We start from the raw sequence: 21,463 nt of genomic DNA, 5'->3' as shown, positions 1-21,463 counted from the left end.
CACACCATACCAGCGTACTCTATCCGGAACTTCATATAGTCACCGTTACCGCTTGTCAGTCTTCTCACCCCCTTTATTGCCTCTCCTCCACCAGTCCTATTGGCCCTACATTGGGTCGTGCCCTCCACATTCCCTGCACAAAGGCCAGACCCTTCGACCCTTTTTTTTCTCGATGGTGCAGTATCTCCGTCACATGCCCTCGTGACAGCCACCAACACAGTCTTATGGAGACGCAGGACTAAGTACTCGTAGTTGCATGTCACTGCAATACCACTATCATTGCGTCCCAAACCATGCCCCTCTCCCACAAAAAACAGCGATCCTTCCCTACCCGTGTCAAGCTCTTCTTGATGTTATCTCCATAAGTTTACTCCTTCATCATTACCTAAATGAGATCCCATAAAATCTGCACAAACCATAACTGTCACTCAAATTATAGGATTATCCATTTTCTATTTCAAAAACCCATGCTCCCATTCATCCAAATCCACAAACGGTAATGACCATTCTGCCCTCATCTTGATGCTCCTTCCATGAACCCTGTGTCATCATCACCACCGCCATATTCCAATGCAGCTTCATCGGTTCATTACGTGCTTTAACATCTTTGGTATAGTCGTGTTCAACAATAGAGACTCCTTTTGTTACTAGCCCAATTATCTGCATGCTTTTCAAGCAATCTTCTCCGGGTACATGATTTTTTCTACGATTAAAGAATCCTTCTGCAAAAGAGCTATTGTTATCTGCAACCTTCTTATCCTGCTTCGTCTTGACATCAACATTTCTCCTATATTTAGCCTCTCACATAAATCTCTTTAGTCTGCAGCCGCATTCGATTTACTTCTTAAATACTTAATTAAGACTATGTAATCATCATTATTAAAATAATAATATTTAAAAAAAATAAAAAATTAATTTAAATAATTTAAAATGATCTTATTTAATATTTATTAATTATTATTAAAATAATTATTTAATTTTAAATATAATAAATATATATTTATAAATATTATATTATATAAAATAACTTTAGATATTATCTTTTTAATATTATCCTATTAAAAATTCAACTTACTCAATAAGCCAATTGGATGGGCTTTAATTTCATTTTATATGTTATTATTTCCTGGAATTCAATTCATGCTAATTGTGTGTTTTTACTTTTTATCCATCTGTTTATTTAGACTAAAGTTACATTCAATCAAGAAGAAAGTTCACGTAATTTAATTTGGAATTTTGATCTTGCCTGCTTCTGTTCCCATTCCAAACTACCCATTTGACTCTACATTCCATTCGGAAGCTTCGAAATAAAAATCAATCGGATAAGAAATATATCCAAACACTAAAAGAAAAGAAGTACGTATTCCACTATTCCTTTTAAATTTAAATCTTCAAAGATTAATTTTAAAACAAATAATTCATATAATGATGATTAGCTTTTTACCTTTCAATTAACGCACGCAAAGGAATATTTGCTGTCTTTATAGGTGTGTGTAGGTAGTTCTCATTTCTCAACACTTAGCTTCTTTCATATAAAGAAGCAAGTATACCCAAGTAATCTTAATTTCAAATAAAATACCCACATAATATGATGAGTTTTATGTGGAATTGTGGATATTCAATGAGGATATCGGATATTCTTTTCTTAATTTTTATAGCAGTATAATTAAGAAGAATGAAAAAAAGATTAGATCAATTGGGAACTTTTTTTTCCATTTTAGTCCATCAATTAATTTATGAATTGATTTTTTTAATGAACAAAATCTATGAAAATTACAAAAAATTAAAGATTGACTTCAATTTCATATATATGGATCGGATTATCGATCCATTCAAGGTAATATTGTAAACTTTAATCAGCGGCGGCCAGTTTCTTTTGTTCTTAAAATTTGGCTTGACTGATTAATCGAAATTACAAGAAGCCAAGGCGGTGGATTCGATATTTAGATATTCCTCATTGAATACCTAAGCAGCAATTAGATTTTCAGAAATCTTATGTCATCATTTTCTTTTTTATATCCTTTCCTTCCTTATAATTATTATTTTTCTTGTGTCTCTATCTCCTCATCGTATTATTAATTAGATGATCGTCAGCTTTTTCAATTCTAGAGGAGGCTATCATTTCCCTCCTTGATTATTGTTCTTCAAGTTTAATTTGAAGCTAAGATGTTATGGATGTATATAATATAATTCAAAGAGTAGACTTTAATTATATATTGTTTTATAAATTTATGATATGAAATCCGATATAGCTATATATATGTATATTATATTTTTTACCTTCACAATTTTCATATGAATGATTTTATATATATTAATTTCTGAGTTTTGATTTACCCCACTTCTATTACGTACTTTTGGAACCACGTGAATTAGAAGCTAAATAATTGTTCAATTCTTGAATAAATAAAACTAAAATTATATATGCATAAGACCTTTATTTTTTTACCTATATTATTGAAATGACTATAGATAATAAATTAAGACATGTTCCTTGCAAATTATAAAACCACGTGATAGAATTAGGGTATATTGCTAGACTTTGGTGCCGTCTCATGTGTTAACGCTGTTGATTGACTTGCATGGACAGTAATTTTGTTAATCAAGCACGATCAATAAATGTTTAGTGGGTGTTTTTTCCCCGTGATTAAAAAAAAAAAAAACCGAAAGAATTATCCAAAGTCTAAACGAGTTTGAATTCAGAACATTGAGCACAACAGCTATTGTAGAAACTCCAAAGCTTGTTATTTCGGAACCTCTTCATGCTCCTCCAGTCCTCCTTGGTCCTCACTTAAAAACAAATTAAAGTTGAGTTTTGTATTAGAGATATAACTATTCATATTGTCTTCTTCTATCAACTTAAACTTTTGAAATAAGTTTGATTATTTTATTGATGAAAATTACCATTTGGTGGTAGGGCGCCTAATTAGGATGTTGAAGTTGTGAATGTCGGTAATTCTCGTTGAATCTATATATGGTAACATTGTCAGATAAAATGGACAATTATTTTACAAAGCTGACATTGAGGTCTGTTTCCTTGTCACCACGTTCTCTAAAACTTCTTCCTCTATTTATTTTACCACTTTGGCCTCTATTGGAGTCTCTTGTGTAATTCTCATAAAAATCTGGTATTATATATGTAGTCACTAGTTTCTTTACCTGTATTTGATTCTTTGTGCACTAAATTCGCACGAGTCATGATAAGAGATTTGCCATTTTAAATCTCTCATTCACTTCTTTTTGTGTCAGAAATTGTGACTAGAAATCACTAATAGTCATGGAATACATTCTTGCATTAATCGTAATAATGAAATGGAAAAGTATAGGTGAACAATGAAAATATTAAACAATGTAAACAATAGATATATCAGATGTTTATTTTATTAGTGTATGGATGGTTATTTTAATATTAAAATTTAGAAGGTTAATTTGGAGGTGTAGTGTGTTTTTATTTGATTGGTGGTTGTTCATATTGTTCAATAAAATCATTGTCCCCCTAGTATTTCCCGAATGAAATTCCTAAACTCTTCATCCAATCCTCCTAAAGCACATTTAAAATATTCTTCTATTGAGAAAGGAGTTCCAAGAGTTGAAAGTGAATTGATTACCTTGTTCATATTGCCTATATATTCAAAAACTGTTGATCTATGTTTCTTGATTGTCTTCAGCTACACTTTTAGTGACCTTATCCTTGATTTGAGTCTTGTTGTAAAGTAGTCTTCTAGAACATTCCAGATTCTGTGCGCATAGTCATATTCTACAATTTTATTAACAAAAGTTTCATTCATGGCAGAGAACATCTACGCCATTAGACGCTCATCGTTGTTCCCATTATTCAAATTTTGGAGATATTTGTTTTCTGTTTGATCTTGATTAGTGTTGAATTTTCTTGGAATCGATATTGCTACAATGTTAATCTGCAACTTGTTTGCCTTGATGGATGTTAGTGCTTGACGTTTTCATGTTTTAAAGTTGTCTTCATATAACTTTATTGTTGTTGAAAAATTAGCAATCGAAGTAATTGTTGTTGTTGACTGAAGTTGTGTCAAGCTTGAACAATTGAATATTGATCTGTGGAAGGTGTGATATCGTCTATGGATCAAAATTGTAAAGCTCTGATACCATGTAAGATATTAGAGGTGAAAAAGAAGAAAGATAGAAAGAAGTAAAATAGAATTAAGAGAAAATTTGAGAATAAATGAAGTATTGTTGATTATAAAATGATGAGTGATCATGCAGTGAATTTCAAGATTACAATTTATATTTGAGAAGTAAGGTGTGAGAAGTGTGACTATAGTTGGTTAGGGAGAGTAACTAATTAACTTGTTGAACTGTCATAATAAACTAACTATTTGCTAATTTGGAAAAGGGTTACTTAACTATATTAACATGCTCCCTCAAACTAAGGGTCATCAAAGGTTTTGTTTCGAAGACTCTTAGTAGATTTTTAAACTTGAGAAAGAACGAAGCTGAGAGAGGCTTGGTCAATGTATCTATCAGTTGATCCTGAGTTGGAATGTGTTGAACATGAATTGCCTTTTTATTACATAATTTCTGACAAATGATTGATCAATAAGGGTGAAATATTTTAATTTGTTGTGTAAAATTGGATTTGCTAAGAGAACAACTGCACTTTAGTTGTCACAATAAATAATTGGTTTTGTTGCCTAAAATGCTCTGATTTCCGTCAGTAGATTTTGTTCTAAATGTTCAATTAATAAAAAAAATAGAGATATAAAAAAATATTATTAATGAAAATGGAAAAGGAGCTTCAGAGAGAGGATTTAAATACTGGAAACCCTTGAGGAAGAGCCAGGGTTCTATCTATCGATGGCATTGGTATCGTCATTTTACTGTGAAATTAAAATTTTAGGACCAGTCGCTGAGAAATGAGCTGATGGTATCATGAGTAGCCGGATTTACCAGAAGTAAGTGCTCTTTTTATTTTGCCATCGTGCATGTCTTCAATAGTAGGTGTAGGAGAAAATTTAAAAATATTAGACTGATGATTTACATTGAATAGGCATATGTTTTGTAAAACAGAAAGCAATTTCGTTGAGTAACCAACTAAGGGTGCAGCTAGGGCTGGAAGTGAGACGAGCTGAGCCGAGCTAGACCAAGCTCAAGTTCGGCTCACCAAAATTGAGCTTGGCTCACGGCTCGACTCATTAACAATCGAGCCTATTTCTTAAGTATATATAATTATATATTACTATTTCATATGTATATATATAATATTAAAAGTATAGACTAAATGCATATAGGATATGTGTATTAATATATATATATATAATCGAGCCAGCTCACGAGCTAATGAGCTGAGCTTATCCAAGCTCAAGCTCAAGCTTGGCTCACCAGCTCACGAATTTAGCTTATCAAGCTATTAACGAACCGAGCTCGAGCTGACTCATGAGCTGGCTTGACTCACTTCCAGCCCTAGGTGCAGCCAACTGCCGTCCATTAGTAAAAAAGAAGCCCATTAATAAAAATATATAATTGGACTTTTTTTTTTGAAAAAAACATAAATTCAAATTATCATAAAAAATATTTAAATAAACTAAAAAAATCCAAAATCTAAAATAACATCTAAAACCAAATAAAAAGCAACAATCCAAAATTATTTTAAAATAAATATCCAAAACCTAATAAAAAATTAAAATTTAACAAAAAGAAACATCCAAAATCTAACAAAAAAAGAGATATCCAAAATCATTTTAAAAAATCTAAAACTTAACAAAACGACACATAAAAAATATTGGAAAAAAAAATCCAAAAAATAAGAAAAGAAATATCCAAAATTACTAAAAAAAATCCAAAACCTAAAAAAAACATCTAAAAGCATAATAAAAAAACACATCCAAAACTTAGGAAAAAGAAACAACCAAAACTAGTTAAAAGAATCATCCCAAACCGAGTAGACAGCGTCACATCGCTGCAGCGGGTGTGGCGCGCGATGAAGTGGTCGACAAGTGGTGTTCTCGATGGAGATTGATGCGTTCGCAATGAGCGTGCGTGCGGCAGAAGGAGAGCGTTCTGTGCGTGCAACGGCAACAATATGTTCATAAAGGAGGTTTATGTGTTGCAGTGGTCGGCGGCACTAAGAAAAAGTGAAAGGTTGGGCATCGTTCACAATCAAAGTTGGATGATGAGTGGCTAGCACCACCAAAAGACGCCGACGCAGGGGAGGTCGCAGCGAAAAGAGTAATTAGAACAGGAAATTACAGTATGAGTTGATTTTGGGTGGATTATGTTTCTAAACTTAATCTTAGCTTTTGGAATTTTAAAATTATATTTTTTAAAAAGTTGTTCCAATTGACTGCACGTAAAGTTGGTTACTTATATTTTTTCAATAAAAAGTGATTCGAAAAGCATCACCAATTATTTCAGTCAACTAATTTTATAAAATTTATATTAAATTTGACTATTTTTTACGAGTTATCGTTTTTATGTAAAATGTTAATTTTGTCCTTATATTAATAGGATTTTGTTAGGTAGACAATGACTTTTGTAAACAATATGAATAATATGCTCTAGAATTGACCCAACAAAATAAAAATACACTCCACCTCTCAAATTACATCCTAAACCTTAACATTAGGATAATCATCTGTACACTTAGTAAATTGAAAACATAATTATCTACATATCTGTTAAATTGAACATCCAATATATCTATTATTTACATTGTTTAATATTTTCGTTGTTTATCTATACTTTTTCTTATTAATAATATTGGTGTGAGAAGAGAATGGAATAGAATGAGAGGAAGTGGAAACGTGGGGAAGGAGTAAGCGTGTGAGGATGAAGGGAAGAGGTTAGGTTGGACGACTGATTAAAAGACAAAGTCCAAGTCTTCCCTCCAAACCACTACTTTTACAAACTATATGCATACCTCAAAATCCGTTATATTTTAATCTAACCTCTATCACTATACTATGCCGTCAATAACAACATCATTATTCATTGCTATGGACTAAGCCAACCATTATTCCACCACCACTCTCCATCAAATTCATCATGATATTCTTCCCATAGGCCATAGCTAAAATCAACTTACCTGATCTTCCATCTTTTAATTAATAAATCCACATGGCAAAAACCAAAAACCGAATTTTCCTATGCTGTTTTGGACCACCACCCGACGCAGCATCCACTAATAATAAAAGGACTGATCCAATAATCAAGAAACGGACGAGGAAGAAACGCAGCCGGATTTCATGGCTCATCATTCGGATCCGAAATACTTCCTGCAAAACGGTGCCGCTTGAAGATCATTACTCCAATCCCAAGCCCAAGCCACCAAAGTCAACTCTCCGTCACAATAATAAGCCTCAAGCTCCACCACCGCCATCGTCAACTCTGCCTCTTCCGCCGCAGCCGGCTACTCCCTATTATACACCTTCGCAGGTACGTATTACTGTACATATTTAACTCGTAATGGATCTTTCATGTAAAATTCTGTACCCTATATTATTACTATATATTGATTCGAATAAGGTTGTGTATATATTATTAAGAGCAATGCTAGAGGGCCATCAATTTTTGTAATTGTTAACCATCAACTAGCTATCAATGATGACTTGATGATGTGAGATTGATGTGAGATTTCATCTAATAGTTCATCTTCCTCTACTGGTTACATGTTGGCCAAAATTTAATAAAACTGCTGATCCCTAGACTTTTCCTATTATTAATGGAAGACTAATAATGCAATAATATAATATGTCCGACACTGCAAAAATTTACCCAATGTTTATTTTTTTTTTAAGAATCAAAGTCTATGATTTTTTTTTGTAAGAATTAAAGTCTATGAAAAAATATCTCTTCTTTTTAATTTTATGCTGGGGCCTCTAAACAAAAAAAATAGTTTAAAAGTTAGTATTTTTATTAAAATTTAGTTAGTTCTTAATTAAAAAATGAGTAATCTCACATGAGGTATAATTTAATATTATTTAAAATATTAATAATAAATACTTAATAAATATAAATCACAAAATTTACTGATTTTTAACATTTTTTATAAATAAATTCTTAAAAAAACAATATATTGTTGATATATGTCGATAAATTGGAGGCAGGCGGTAGGAGGTGTTGTACACTTGTACTTATTATACTGCGTGTTATGTTTCAGACAAGGCACGGGGCGAGCAAAAAGAGAGCAGAGGAGGACACGCGTCAACAACGAAGAGAGTTTCTGAATGATGAAGCAAAACCAGAGCCAACAGAAACAATTACGAAGCAGAAAAAGTCTAATAAGTACGAGCCAATCGTGGGAATGTCCATAATAGTGGTCACTCTGGTCATAATGGTGTTTTGGGGTCGCTTATGTGCCATACTCTGCACTTCCGCATGGTTATACTACATCCCCCGTTTCAAGACGGCCACAACTGCTGCTTCTCATTCTCAACACGACATCGTCCATGTGGACGTAGATTTAGATTCGAAGGATTATAAGAAGAAGGTGATCATGGAGGGACTTCTAGACAGAAAGAGAGGGCTCACTAGTCACTACTAACAAAATAACAAACAAACTAATATTATATAAATCTTCCTTTTCTTATTTTTGTTACGTATGTAGATTATTTTTTTGTTAATTTAATATTAATAATAATTAATTATAATAGGAATACATAATAAATACATAATATTAATCATTAAATATTTTTTTAAGAGTATATAAGATTAACTAAAAACTATTTTTTTTTCTCAAGAGTACATAAAATTAACCACCAAATATTAAAATAATGAAAAAATAACATAGGTAACAGTTTTTAATCATATTCCTTTTGTAGAATTTTTTTCTTCATATAAAGATGTAATTATAATTAGGATTTATATTATGACACATTTTAAGAAAATATATAATAATATTATTTTAATTTTTAATGTATTTAATACATGAGAAATATAAAAGATTATTTATCTTTTTAATTTATTATATGCATTTATTTATTCTCTCTTTCTATTCACTTTTTTTTATTAAATAATATATTATCCGTAAAAATAAATGATTATTTAAAATCGAATGGAATATAAATTAATGTATATTTAAAGAGTTAAACTCACATGTGGTGTATATTTTTGTGCGAAGTTAATAATTGATAATTATTAAATAATTTGATAGGTTATACTAAATTATTGTTTACGATTTTTAACCATCAACTATATATGAAAATAATTATATATGAGTCTTCATTTTAATTTTATTGCAATGATGATACGAAGAGAGTTCGTTTAGATAACTTTTAAAATAATAAATTTAAAAATTAATTATTTTTTTAACATATGATAATCTATGTATGTTTAAAATTGTGTATGAAAATTAGATTCATATCTGAATATAAAACAGTGTTTATACTTTTCCTTAAAGGAAATACCAATCCATCGCCGCCTTTTTTCTATTTCCTAACATAGCATGATATTAAGTGCTCAACACGATATTACTGAGCATAATAAGGTACTATGATATATAAAATCATGCATTGCTAAGTATATTTCAGTTATAATAATTGTTCCACCTGTGATAGTGATATGTACGTAATAATGAATGGGCAGCATGTCATGTTTATAAGTATATATGAGATATAGTGCGTAAATGTATGTAAGTAATTATTGAAAATTTAAATTTTGTATAATATCGCTATATATAACATACATTTAAGATACATAAAAGTAGTGTTAAAATAGAAAAGAGTTAAGAATTAACCACTTGAGAAAAATTAGTTAAATCTCCGATCTTTTCTTGAATACAAGTAACAGTAATACAATGCATGATTCGTTTTTGCATTGTGAAGGAGAAATGGTTGCACCAATAATAATTAATACGACGTGTAGTAATATGTAATGTTTTCCTAACCATTGAATATATAAAATTCATTTTCCAATTTAATGGCTAAAAAGTTATCACAGTGGCGATGATGCATCTTCATGCATGCAACGACGACGACGATGGGCTTTGATTCAAGGAAGGTGTAGATTGATTGATTCCGTCCGATCCCCAATTATGAATTCATTAGGATGAGATCGAGAAGATGTTTGACTTTGGCTATGTATCATCGAGGTTGAAGCCTGTTTGATTCAAGAAATTAAGTGCATGCGTGCGAAGAAACAGAAAGATTTTTCTTCAGTTGTTGTAATTATATATGGCATCATCTTATTGTGACTGGAATTGGGCAGCATATCAAGCTAGATTTCTTGGCATACCAGTTACATAACGTTATTGATTGATTAGTTAGAAGCAAAGGGAGAGAGAGTTGCAGAGGAGGGCTTAATTAGGGTTCGGTTAGCTAGTTAGCATAGGTTGGAGATTCTTCTTCTTTCTTTGTGAATCTTCTGCAACGACACTTTCCTGAGGTCACTCCAACAAGAATTACAAGTTAGTGAAAACAGTTCTGAACATGGAACCACTTGTTTGATCAATTCAACCTCAAACCCAGCATTCCCTTAACAATGGTAATTATCTACAACTTGTCATTGTGTTAGTTTCTTTCTAATGTATTGGTCACTTATACAAACACATTCCTTATTGAATGTACAGACTGCTCAACTAAGTTTCGTAGTTGGATCTCATGTTTGGATTGAGGACCCTGATGAAGCTTGGATTGAAGGAGAAATATTGGAATCTAAGGGCAATGAGATCACAGTTAATTGTGCTTCAGGGACAAAGGTGAAGAACTAGTTACTTTACTTGTGTGATTATACTGCATGCATTCATGTAATGGTGCCTTTTGCAGGTTATTAGTAAATCGTCTCATATCTATCCCAAAGATCCTGAGTTCCCACCAAATGGAGTGGATGATATGACAAGGTTGGCATATCTGCATGAACCAGGGGTACTTCAGAATTTGCATGTTCGATATGAAGTAAATGAAATATATGTAAGACCTCATCATCATTCACCTCTCTCTCTCTCTCTCTCTGACTCTCTATATGTATGTATATGTTTGAGTAATGTCTCTTATGGTACGGTTCCAGACTTACACAGGAAACATATTGATAGCTGTAAACCCTTTCCAAAGATTACCTCATTTATATTCGAGGGAAACAATGGAGAAGTATAAAGGCGCGGCTTTCGGTGAGAAGAGCCCAAACCCCTTTGCCATTGCTGATTCTGCATACAGGAAGATGATAAATGAAGAAACAAGCCAATCCATTTTAGTTAGTGGAGAAAGTGGAGCTGGTAAAACAGAAAGTACAAAAATGCTTATGTGTTATCTTGCTTATATGGGAGGCAGAGCAGCTAATGAAGGACGCTCAGTTGAGCAACAAGTCTTGGAGGTAATGATAATATTTATTCCAAGAGTATGAATTCTATTTGGATCTTTTTATTAAGTAATTACTCATTGCACAATTTATTATTTTCCTAGTCCAATCCTGTTTTAGAAGCATTTGGCAACGCCAAGACTGTTAGGAACAATAATTCAAGGTACTAAAAAAGACTTGTATCTTGTATTTTCTAGTCTTAATTGGATTGATTTAAAGTTTGTTGTATTATACATAATTTCAGTCGTTTTGGTAAGTTTGTGGAGATTCAGTTTGATCAAAAGGGGAGAATTTCAGGAGCTGCTATCAGAACTTATTTGCTGGAACGGTCTCGTGTCTGTCAGGTTTCCGATCCTGAGAGAAACTATCATTGCTTTTATATGCTTTGTGCTGCACCAAAAGAGGTACATAATAATAATAATAATAATAATTCCCTTACCTTCTAGGAACTGAATGAACTGAACTAGTTCTTTCACCTATTTGACAAAATATATATTGCATGCATGTATGTATGTGTATAGGATGTTGAAAAGTACAAATTGGGAAACCCAAGAACTTTTCATTACCTAAATCAATCAAATTGCATTGAGTTGCAAGGGTTGGATGATTCTAAGGAATACCTTGCAACTAGAAGAGCTATGGATGTTGTTGGGATCAATGGTAATGAGCAGGTAATATAACACAATAATATACGGAATTCATAGATTTTGAATTAATGTAATTTCACAAGTTATTGTGATTTGCTCTTCTCAGGATGCCATATTTCGAATAGTAGCTGCAGTGTTGCACTTGGGAAATATTGAATTTGTTAAGGGGGACGATGAAGAGACTGATTCCTCTCAACCTAAGGATGACAAATCTCGTTTCCACCTTAAAACTGCAGCTGAGCTTTTGATGTAAGCTAAGTTAAAAATTGTTTCAATTAAATACAAAGCTTATAGATAAGATACTCATGTATTTATATGTGTAGGTGCGACGAGAAATCCCTTGAGGATTCATTTTGCAAACGTGTTATGGTCACTCGCGGCGATAAAATAACAAAGTCACTTGATCCCGTTGCTGCAAGTCTCAGCAGAGATGCTTTGGCTAAAATTATTTATTCAAGGCTTTTTGACTGGTCATTTCTCTCTGTTATATGTTCTTTCTTTTAGGAGATATGCCTCACCTTTTTGTTTTATTGAACTCATATAAATATCTCTTGTTCCAGGATTGTGGACAAGATTAACAATTCTATTGGGCAAGATCCACATTCAAAGAACTTAATCGGAGTCTTAGATATATACGGATTTGAAAGTTTCAAGACGAACAGGTGCTTAACTAGCTAAGGAACCTAGATGCTCTGTGTGTGTGGATAATGATGTGAAACTTGATCAAGTTCTTAATTTCTTATGTGTGGATAATGATGCGTTAGTTCATATCATTAACTTCTTACTTAGAAAAATTACACTCTACAAATGGTTCTTATGCAGTTTTGAGCAATTCTGTATCAATTTGACTAACGAGAAATTGCAACAGCATTTCAACCAGGTTTAAATCTGTTTTTTCTCCATTTGTTGGAATTTGATCACTTGGTAAAATATTTCAATTGACTTAGCATTTGCTTATTACATTATGCAGCATGTCTTCAAAATGGAGCAAGAAGAATATACAAAGGAAGAAATCAATTGGAGTTATATAGAGTTCGTTGATAATCAAGATGTTCTTGATCTCATAGAAAAGGTGTGTAATTTATAAAAGATTTCTTTTTCATTCTAGCATAGTTTTGCTATACTACTCTTTAATATTTACCGTCTTTCTTCTTTTCACCTTTCTGATTTATATGCATTCATAACCACAGAAACCAGGTGGCATTATCGCTCTTCTAGATGAGGCATGGTATGTAATAATAATAATTAATTTCTGGTAACCATCTCAAACGCTTGAAATAGTAAAATTAATGCATGTTGGTTAATGTTTGTAGCATGTTTCCAAGATCAACCCATGAAACATTTGCCGAAAAGCTGTATCAAACATTTAAAAAAAATAAACGGTTGTACGGATTTCACAGTAAACCACTATGCTGGTGATGTAAGTGAAGTAGGATGCTATGCTATGCTATGATGGTGATATCATAAAAAATGGTTAATTAATTAATATGAATTTACAGGTGACTTATCAAACAGACCTTTTCCTTGATAAGAACAAAGACTATGTTGTTCCAGAGCATGCTGCCTTACTCAATGCTTCAAAGTGCAACTTCGTTTCAGGGTTGTTCCCTCCTTTGCCTGAGGAAACTTCCAAATCAACCAAGTTTGCTTCTGTTGCAACTCAGTTTAAGCAACAACTGCAGTCTCTGCTGGAAACACTAAACGCTACTGAGCCACACTACATTCGCTGTGTAAAGCCCAACAACCTTCTTAAGCCTGGAATATTTGAGAACAGTAATGTGTTGCAGCAGCTACGATGCGGGGTAAGGATTCAATTCTACTACATAATACATCAGTTAAGATCATCCATCATATCTTCATTCATTCATTCTATCTACAGGGAGTAATGGAGGCAATAAGAATTAGTTGTGCCGGATATCCTACTAGGAAGAACTTTGACGAATTCATTCGACGATTTAGTATCCTAGAACCTAAGGTTCTTACATCATGGTATTTTTATATATTTATGTTTTTCTTTCCCTTTGTGAATTGTGATCATCTCATCTATCTGAATTATATCATGAACTGATTGAATATAACGATGTATGCATTTACAGCCCTGATGAAATGACCAGTTGCAAGATGCTTCTTGACAAAGTGAACCTTAAAGATTATCAGGTGATGTTAGTGGTAGCTTTGGCTTTGCTAACTAGTCAACCATCATAAATGATGTTGATTGGACTATTTGCCATTACAGATTGGAAAGACAAAAGTGTTTTTGAGAGTAGGACAAATGGCACAACTAGATGCCTGTAGAGCAGAAGTATTAGGAAGATCTGCAACCATTATTCAAAGAAAAGTTTGCACATATCTTTGCCAAAAACACTACAACACATTGCGAATGTCTGCAATACAACTACAAAGGGTAGTCAGAGGACAACTAGCACGCTTTCATTATGAAAAAATGAGGAGGGAAGATGCTTCTGTGAAAATTCAAAAGAATCTTCGCATGCATCTTTCCAAGACTGCTTACCAAGCCCTCAAGGCTTCAGCTGTATTTATTCAGACTGCTATGAGAGGCAAGACTGCTAGAAATCAACTCAGATATAGGAAGTTAACCAGAGCTGCTGTAATCATTGAGGTATCAGCCAACAACTATCTACCTCAACCATTTCTATACCTTTTTTTTCCAATAATAATGATTGAAAATGTTTGACAATCTCTAATCTTTCTTATTATAAGCACATGCTCTCAATTCATTTGATGTAATTGTCTATCTTTCAGAGACACGGTAGAGGTTACATAGCTCGTTCTCATTACAAACGTTTAAAGAATGCCGCTATTTTTGCACAATGTTCATGGAGGAGAACCATGGCTCGTAGAGAACTTCGAAAGCTTAGAATGGTGATTCACACTCTTTTTTTTTAGATTATATTTTGAATTTACCCTTTTCACTCACTCTATAAACAAATATTTAGTGCATTAAAACATGTTTTAACTCTTATATATCATATTCTCCAAAAAAAAAAATCACATCTATTTTAAACTTTTTGTAGGCTGCTAAGGAAGCCAAGGCTCTTGAAGCTGCAAAAAAAGAACTTGAAAAGCAAGTGGAAGAATTGAGTTTGTCTCTAGAATCAGAGAGAAGAATGAGGGTATGTAATTTATCTAAGTATATGAAGTTAAATTTGTTTTAGTTGTATATATGTATGTATGTACTATTGCTGACTTTTCATAATTGTTTGGGTTAATAATTATGATATTGAGGAAGCCAAGACACAGGAAAATGAAAAACTACAATCAGCTTTGCATGAGATGGAGCTTCAACTCAAAGAAACTCAAGCTTCCTTGCATGAGATGGAGTCATTGCTTCTTAAGGAACGTCAGGCCCCTAAAACTGCCGATACAACACCTATGCAAGTTATTCAATCTAACGGAGCTGATAATGATATTGAATTGATTAGCAAGCTTACAGCAGAAAATGAACAACTCAAGGTATATAATTTAAGTGTTCTTGTGGTTAAATCACGAAAAGCCAAAGTATATATTGTTATATCTGATGTTTTTACAGGGTTTGGTTAATTCATTGGAAAAGAAAAGCACGCTAGAGATTCCCAGTAATATGACTGAGAATGAAGTGATCAATATGCTTAGTTCGGAGAGGGAACTTCTTAAGGTATACAATATGTTAAAAATAATGGTCAAATTAAATCTGAAGCTTTTGGGCTTGCATGTCATATATAATATAAGATCCAAAGCTATTGTTATGTTTTAATCTTTACAGGATCAGGTTAGTTCACTTGAACAGAAAATTAATGAAACAGAAAGGAAATATGAAGAATGTAGCAAACTTAGTGAGGAACGCATGAATCAAATCATAGAGACCGAAAGCAAGATAATTGAGCTAAAGACATCAATGCAAAGGTTCTTTATATATAGTATTCATTTTTAACTTACTTGATCCTTTTCTTATATATGCTATATATAAGTTGTTTTGTGTATTATGCATGTTAGGCTTGAAGAAAAAGTTTCTGATATGGAAACTGAGAATCAAGTTTTAAGGCAGAAAAGCCTTTCGAGTTCATCATCAAAGAAAATGTCAGAAAAGAATCCATCTCAGGTAGTAAACAAACAAACAATATAATATCTATCATGAGTGTTTTATATTCGTAAAACTAATCCTGATAATCCCTCTTGTTGGTGTAACAGTCATCGGAAAATGGTAGTAATCAGGTAATATTTAAATAAGATATTGAGCCTTTTGTTCTCATATACTGACAGACACAGTAGTATGTATATATAGTTGTGATGAAAATCCTATTTGGGTGAGCGTAGGCATCAACATCAGCAAGTTCAGGCCAGACAAAGACATTTGGAACCGATGCCGATAGCAAAGTAAGGACATCTCACATGGAGAGGCATCTTGTATGCTTCTACAAGAAATTATTATTTCACATTCCAATCATTCTAACTGAGTCACATTTTCATGTGTTTGACTACTGTGTGCAGGAGAGCATCGAAACTCTTTTCAAGTGCATCCAAAAAGATCTTGGATTCTCGGAAGGAAAACCCGTGGCAGCATTCACCCTTTATAACTGTCTGCTACATTGGAAATGTTTTGAAGCAGAAAAGACAAGTATATTTGATCGTCTTATTCAGCTGATTGGATCTGCAATAGAGGATCAAGATAACAATGGTTGCATGGCTTATTGGTTGTCCAACACATCTGCTTTGTTGTTCCATCTCCAGCGAACTCTTCGAGTCCCTACAGCACGAAAGCCACCCACTCCAACATCTTTCTTTGGAAGAGTCACTCAAGTACACCACACTATATATATATATCTAATCATTCACTTGAGGATTCCAATAACAATAATAATAATACACACTTACTTTTCAGGGATTTCGGTCATCGAAAAGTCTTTCCAGTGGTTCATTTGATGTGGAGCATCAAGTTGATGCCAAGTACCCTGCTTTACTTTTCAAGCAGCAACTTGCAGCTTACGTTGAGAAGATTTATGGAATTCTTAGAGAAAATTTGAAGAAAGACATATCTCCTCTAATTTCTGCTTTCATTCAGGTATTAATTTAATTACCATCCATTAATTGATTAATAAATTCTATTTGATGCATTTTCTTATTGCCTATGATTATGATTATTTCAGGCGCATGGAAAGTCAGATGATAACAACCATCCAGCTGCTTCATGGACTGCCATTGTACAATGCATTAACAGATTTCTCAATATTTTCAAAGAAAACCATGTATGTCTTTTCATATTAATATAAATATGATATGGAATTTGTATTCTCGAACCCTTTTATTACTTCTTTCTTTGTCATTTTGTATCAGGTGCATCCAGTTCTCGTTCAGAAGATATTCAGCCAAGTTTTTCAACATATCAATGCGGAAATCTTTAATAGGTAGTTAATTTTCTTATGTGTGTGTGTGATAACAAATTAACCTCGTCACAAGCTAAGCATGTGAGTTGACTTGATTGGAAATACTTTATTTGGTTGCAGCCTTGTTTCACAAAGAGAATGTTGCACATTCAACAATGGACAACTTCTCAAATCTGGATTGGCTGAACTAGAACAGTGGTCTACTGAAGCAACAGAAGAGGTATATCCTAATAAATAATCATTATTTATAATTAATTTACCTACTAATTACTTTTATTGCAGTATGCTGGCACAACTTTGGATGAACTCAAACATGTAACACAAGCCGTTAGATTCTTGGTATATCTTCATTAGCTTCAACTTAATTACTCTTTTTCTTTATAGTTATACCTTAATTATTTCAATGTGGAAAGGTACTACTAAGCTTGTTGCGTTCATGAAAATATTATTCAAGACATATGATCTTTTCCTTTTCCATTGCTTAAGAGATTAGCAAGAAATCATTAAAAAACAAAAATAACTTTAAATGCTTGAGTTTGTATTGTAAAATAAGATTCCAAATTCTCAACACCGATTCTATTTTTAATTGGAGCACGACTATTACTTCTCCAGGTTGTAGAGAAAAAGGATGAATTATCATATGATGGTCTTACAAATGAGCTATGCCCTGTAAGTTTCATTTCTTCTTTTTTTCTTTTTTTCCTCCCTCTCTTAATGTGATGAGTTACAACATGTGAAAGATAAATCTATCTATGAATGGCATATCTTAAAGCAAAACCTTAACATGTGAACAACTAATCTTTACATACACAACTATAATTAATTCATGAGATGAAGCTAATAAAGAATTGTTACTTAAACTTTTGTCTAAATCTTCTTTATAAACAAAAATTTATTTTATTTCTTACATTTCTTATGTTGGACCAAAAAAAAGAAATCTCTTTAGTCTACTTGCTGTTTGAAAGATGAATCATGAATTTTTATAGTATATTTACACAAGTAAACCTAACTGTGAAATCAAATATGTGTAGCTGTATCAAATATATATGTATTATCCTTATGCAATGCAATGTTTATCTGACTCTAATGTTTGCTTGTATATGGTAATTAATTCCAGGTTCTTAGTTCTCACCAGCTTTACAGAATATGTACACTTTACTGGGATGGAAATGAAAATGACAGTAGCCAAAGTGTATCATCTGAAGTAAGTTGAGAAAGTATATATATATATAAAGGATACTTTCTATGCTTAGCATTTACTCTATCATTTATATTAACTTTCTTGTGTAGGTCATCTCTAGTTTGAAGCTGCTAATGACAGATGGTGTAGAAGATGATAGTAAATCCTACATGTTAGAAGACAATTCAAGGTAAACTTAAAATTTTTATTGATATAAGGCTTAAATATACATGCATCAAATCTTGAAGAAATTATAATTTAATTTTAACTAAAAACTAAATTTGTTTAACCTTTGGTATTTCGTCATCAATTTACAGTATCCCTATTATTGTTGAGGAGATTTCTAGCTCCCTCAAAGATAAGACTACTTCAAAAGTAAAGCCTCCTGAAGAACTTCTTGAGAATGCAGGCTTCCAATTTTTACATTAAGTGCCATCCATGTTGTACTGGTTCTGATAGCTAAAAGGTAGAATAGGCCTCAGAGTTCCTGTTAATTAACATTTTATTTTGATCTATATTTCATTAGATTGTATGGATGTTCACTTGGGAACAAACTTTTGTATAAGGTAAGAAAAGTAACATTTGTAAATTATAGGAGTTGATCCCATAGATTATTGTTGTTCTGCCTTAATAAAAATATGATTTGTAGAAAATACTTATACTATAGTAAATTTGGCCATTATTTTGTGAGATCATCCTTTGTAATATTATCACAGCATGAAATATGAAGTAAATATACAGATAGGTGGATCTATGCTTCAATTACATTGTGAAATTTACCCTCCGGAGCAATTGCCGACAAATTCATGATATCAGTTTTGATGCAATTAAGAAATTCAAGGAAAAATAAGAAAAATATTGAAAAGCTTGTGTTTCACCTCTCATGTCTGGAGGGTGGTATGAGAGTTGCAACAAAGTTGCCACTAATTTTTATATGAAAAAAATCAGAAATAAAGAAATTTAAATTACTAAAATCATGTCTTTTAAAAAGTTCAGGTTAGGAATTTAATTATGTCAAAAGAATCATGGAAACTTAAGTCCACGGAACCCATAGCACATTCAACTTAAACAACAATGATCTTATAGTAATTTATGTAAATTATATCCATAAAAAAATTATGTAAATTATATATAATTTAAATATTTATTTTACCCCCTAAAGTCTCAAAAGATGTTTATAAAATCAAAAGAAAATTATTCACATAATGAAGAAAATAAAGAAAGAAAACTAATAGTATACAAATATATTTTTATGGAAAAGTTCTTATCCTATCTTAATTTAAATTTAAAAGTTCATGTTGTATCCTGTATATGTTAAACGTTAAAGACCTCATTGCTTTCTTGTGATTCATGCATTACTTTAATGAAAGTGGTGTACTCGTGTAGATGTTTGTTTACATTTTAAGGGTTCATTTGAATGAGATTTTTTCATAGGTTTGTTAAGGAAACAAGGGGAAACAAAACCCCTACAGTATCCCATTTTTATTTTGGATTGTGACACCATGAATCTATACATAAAAAATAAAAAATATCAAAGAAAAATATAAAGGCAAATGCAACTATGCAAGGGTAAGGAATACTTTCCTTTCATCCCCTGACCCTGCATTGCATTGCATTCTCACTGTTACAATAAACAACACATTGATGTAATTTCTTGTGGCATATTGGTTTTCTTTTTCTTCTCCTTCACTGATAGGTTGCAGCAGCTAATGATTCCATAACCTCACAAAATGGGATCAAAATTGTTTATGATAAATTGATGTAATTCAGTCAAGTGCAGCTTTATTTCTTCGAGGCTTCGGTAGAACCTGTAAATCTGGTTTCAAGGTCCACACTGAGGGTGGCCAAATGGATGAGGTGCAACTGTTATCTTGGTCTTGAAAGCACGGTGTGCTGTATGATTTTCGCACCCCAGATGATAATGATGATGACCATTCAGAAGCATCCCCTGTTTTCATGATACCACTTGATTCAGAATCACTTGTTAATGCACTTCTGCTACCCACTTTCTGCCTCAGAGCCAAGCGCTTTCCTGTTCTCGATGGAGGACCAACAGAAGCGCTGCTGCTATCCTCTTTCAACAGCAATTCCGGTATCCTACTAAAGTCAGCTTCAGATTTCTGGCGCCTCCGGATAAGTTTATCATTCCATTTCTCCAACTCCCCTTCTTGCCTCACTTGTGCAGCCTCTTCAACATGCCCCTTTTCCATGACCTCTGCCAAGATTATATCCACCAAACTTCTGGATTTGCGGTGTTGGTGCAGAGGTCGGTTAGGCGAGTGGGAATTGTCTTCGGAGGAATTAGTGGCCTGTTTAAGTCCATAGAAACCTTGTAAGGAGCTCATTGCTTGCGAGACCTTGGGCTCGGAAGGCTTGCCTTTCAAGGAATGGAATGATTCAAACAGCTCAAGGTGGCCAGCATCAGTGCAAGGGGGATTGGAGTTACCTTGTCTGAAGAAGGTTAAAACATTCAAGGCCATCAATGGCTCAAAGTAATCAATAATCATACATTATCAGAATTAAATTTATATGAACCATTACTTTACTCAAAATCTGACATTGAATTGAATTTGTTGAAGAAATGATAAGGTTTATGTTCCATGCAAGAAAGAAAACCTATTTGATCTGTTCCATGTTCCAATAAGAAAAAACATACCCTGGAGAGGTTGCATCATAAGATAAACAAGGAGAAGGAGGGTGCCTTCCAGGCAGTGGAATGTTGATGGTTTTAAGTGCGAATATTTGACGATCCGTGACAAGTCCGTTCATTTTTCTGATGTCAGCAACCTGCAAAGCAACTTTGAGCTTCAGCATCACCATTCCCTCATCAATTATTCAAAAGTCAAAAAGAATGAATGAGAATACCTCAACACCATACTTGATTGCAATGCCAGCCAAAGTGTCAAACTTGGAGACAGGGTGCTCAATGCATGCTGATGCACCAATCGCTTGGGGGCTAACCTCCCGATCACTATCAAAATAGAACGAAACTT

General features: G+C 32.9%; 3 protein-coding genes across 4 annotated transcripts; 2 read left to right on the top strand and 1 right to left on the bottom strand.

Moving 5' to 3' along the window:
- The first annotated feature begins 6,886 nt into the window (after positions 1–6,886).
- On the top strand, positions 6,887–8,558 carry LOC107471939 (uncharacterized). The gene is made up of 2 exons (XM_016091485.3): positions 6,887–7,407; positions 8,132–8,558. The coding sequence occupies exons 1-2, from the start codon at positions 7,090–7,092 to the stop codon at positions 8,513–8,515; spliced, it is 702 nt and encodes a 233-aa protein (XP_015946971.1). The 5' UTR covers positions 6,887–7,089; the 3' UTR covers positions 8,516–8,558.
- Positions 8,559–10,784: 2,226 nt separating this feature from the next.
- LOC107471710 (myosin-6-like) lies at positions 10,785–18,899 on the top strand. Its single transcript, XM_052255758.1, is given in 34 exon segments — positions 10,785–10,877; positions 10,975–11,277; positions 11,367–11,425; positions 11,507–11,666; positions 11,784–11,933; positions 12,016–12,158; positions 12,233–12,379; positions 12,470–12,571; positions 12,732–12,789; positions 12,880–12,981; positions 13,100–13,137; positions 13,223–13,294; positions 13,296–13,329; positions 13,409–13,711; positions 13,789–13,898; positions 14,006–14,066; positions 14,146–14,529; positions 14,673–14,792; positions 14,945–15,045; positions 15,146–15,383; positions 15,673–15,812; positions 15,903–16,008; positions 16,098–16,121; positions 16,224–16,283; positions 16,398–16,706; positions 16,789–16,968; positions 17,054–17,152; positions 17,241–17,311; positions 17,411–17,510; positions 17,573–17,629; positions 17,903–17,959; positions 18,408–18,494; positions 18,581–18,660; positions 18,788–18,899. Coding segments are annotated over 34 exon segments (4,245 nt in total). The 5' UTR covers positions 10,785–10,799.
- A 1,006-nt stretch (positions 18,900–19,905) lies between these two features.
- LOC107472051 (uncharacterized) lies at positions 19,906–21,463 on the bottom strand. Of its 2 annotated transcripts, none has more exons than XM_016091623.2 (3): positions 21,349–21,463; positions 21,127–21,257; positions 19,906–20,921 (listed from the first exon to the last, which is right to left on the bottom strand). In XM_016091623.2, the coding sequence occupies exons 2-3, from the start codon at positions 21,237–21,239 to the stop codon at positions 20,237–20,239; spliced, it is 798 nt and encodes a 265-aa protein (XP_015947109.1). In that variant the 5' UTR covers positions 21,240–21,257; positions 21,349–21,463; the 3' UTR covers positions 19,906–20,236. The 2 variants fall into 2 exon arrangements, with proteins under 2 accessions (XP_015947109.1, XP_052111007.1); XM_052255047.1 differs by having other exon boundaries at positions 21,336–21,460.

This window comes from Arachis duranensis, chromosome 10 (assembly GCF_000817695.3).
Source record: "Arachis duranensis cultivar V14167 chromosome 10, aradu.V14167.gnm2.J7QH, whole genome shotgun sequence".
In the NCBI taxonomy this organism is placed as follows: Eukaryota; Viridiplantae; Streptophyta; class Magnoliopsida; order Fabales; family Fabaceae; genus Arachis; species Arachis duranensis.
Note: the sequence above shows the minus strand (reverse complement) of the source record. Positions and strands in the feature narration are given on the sequence as shown.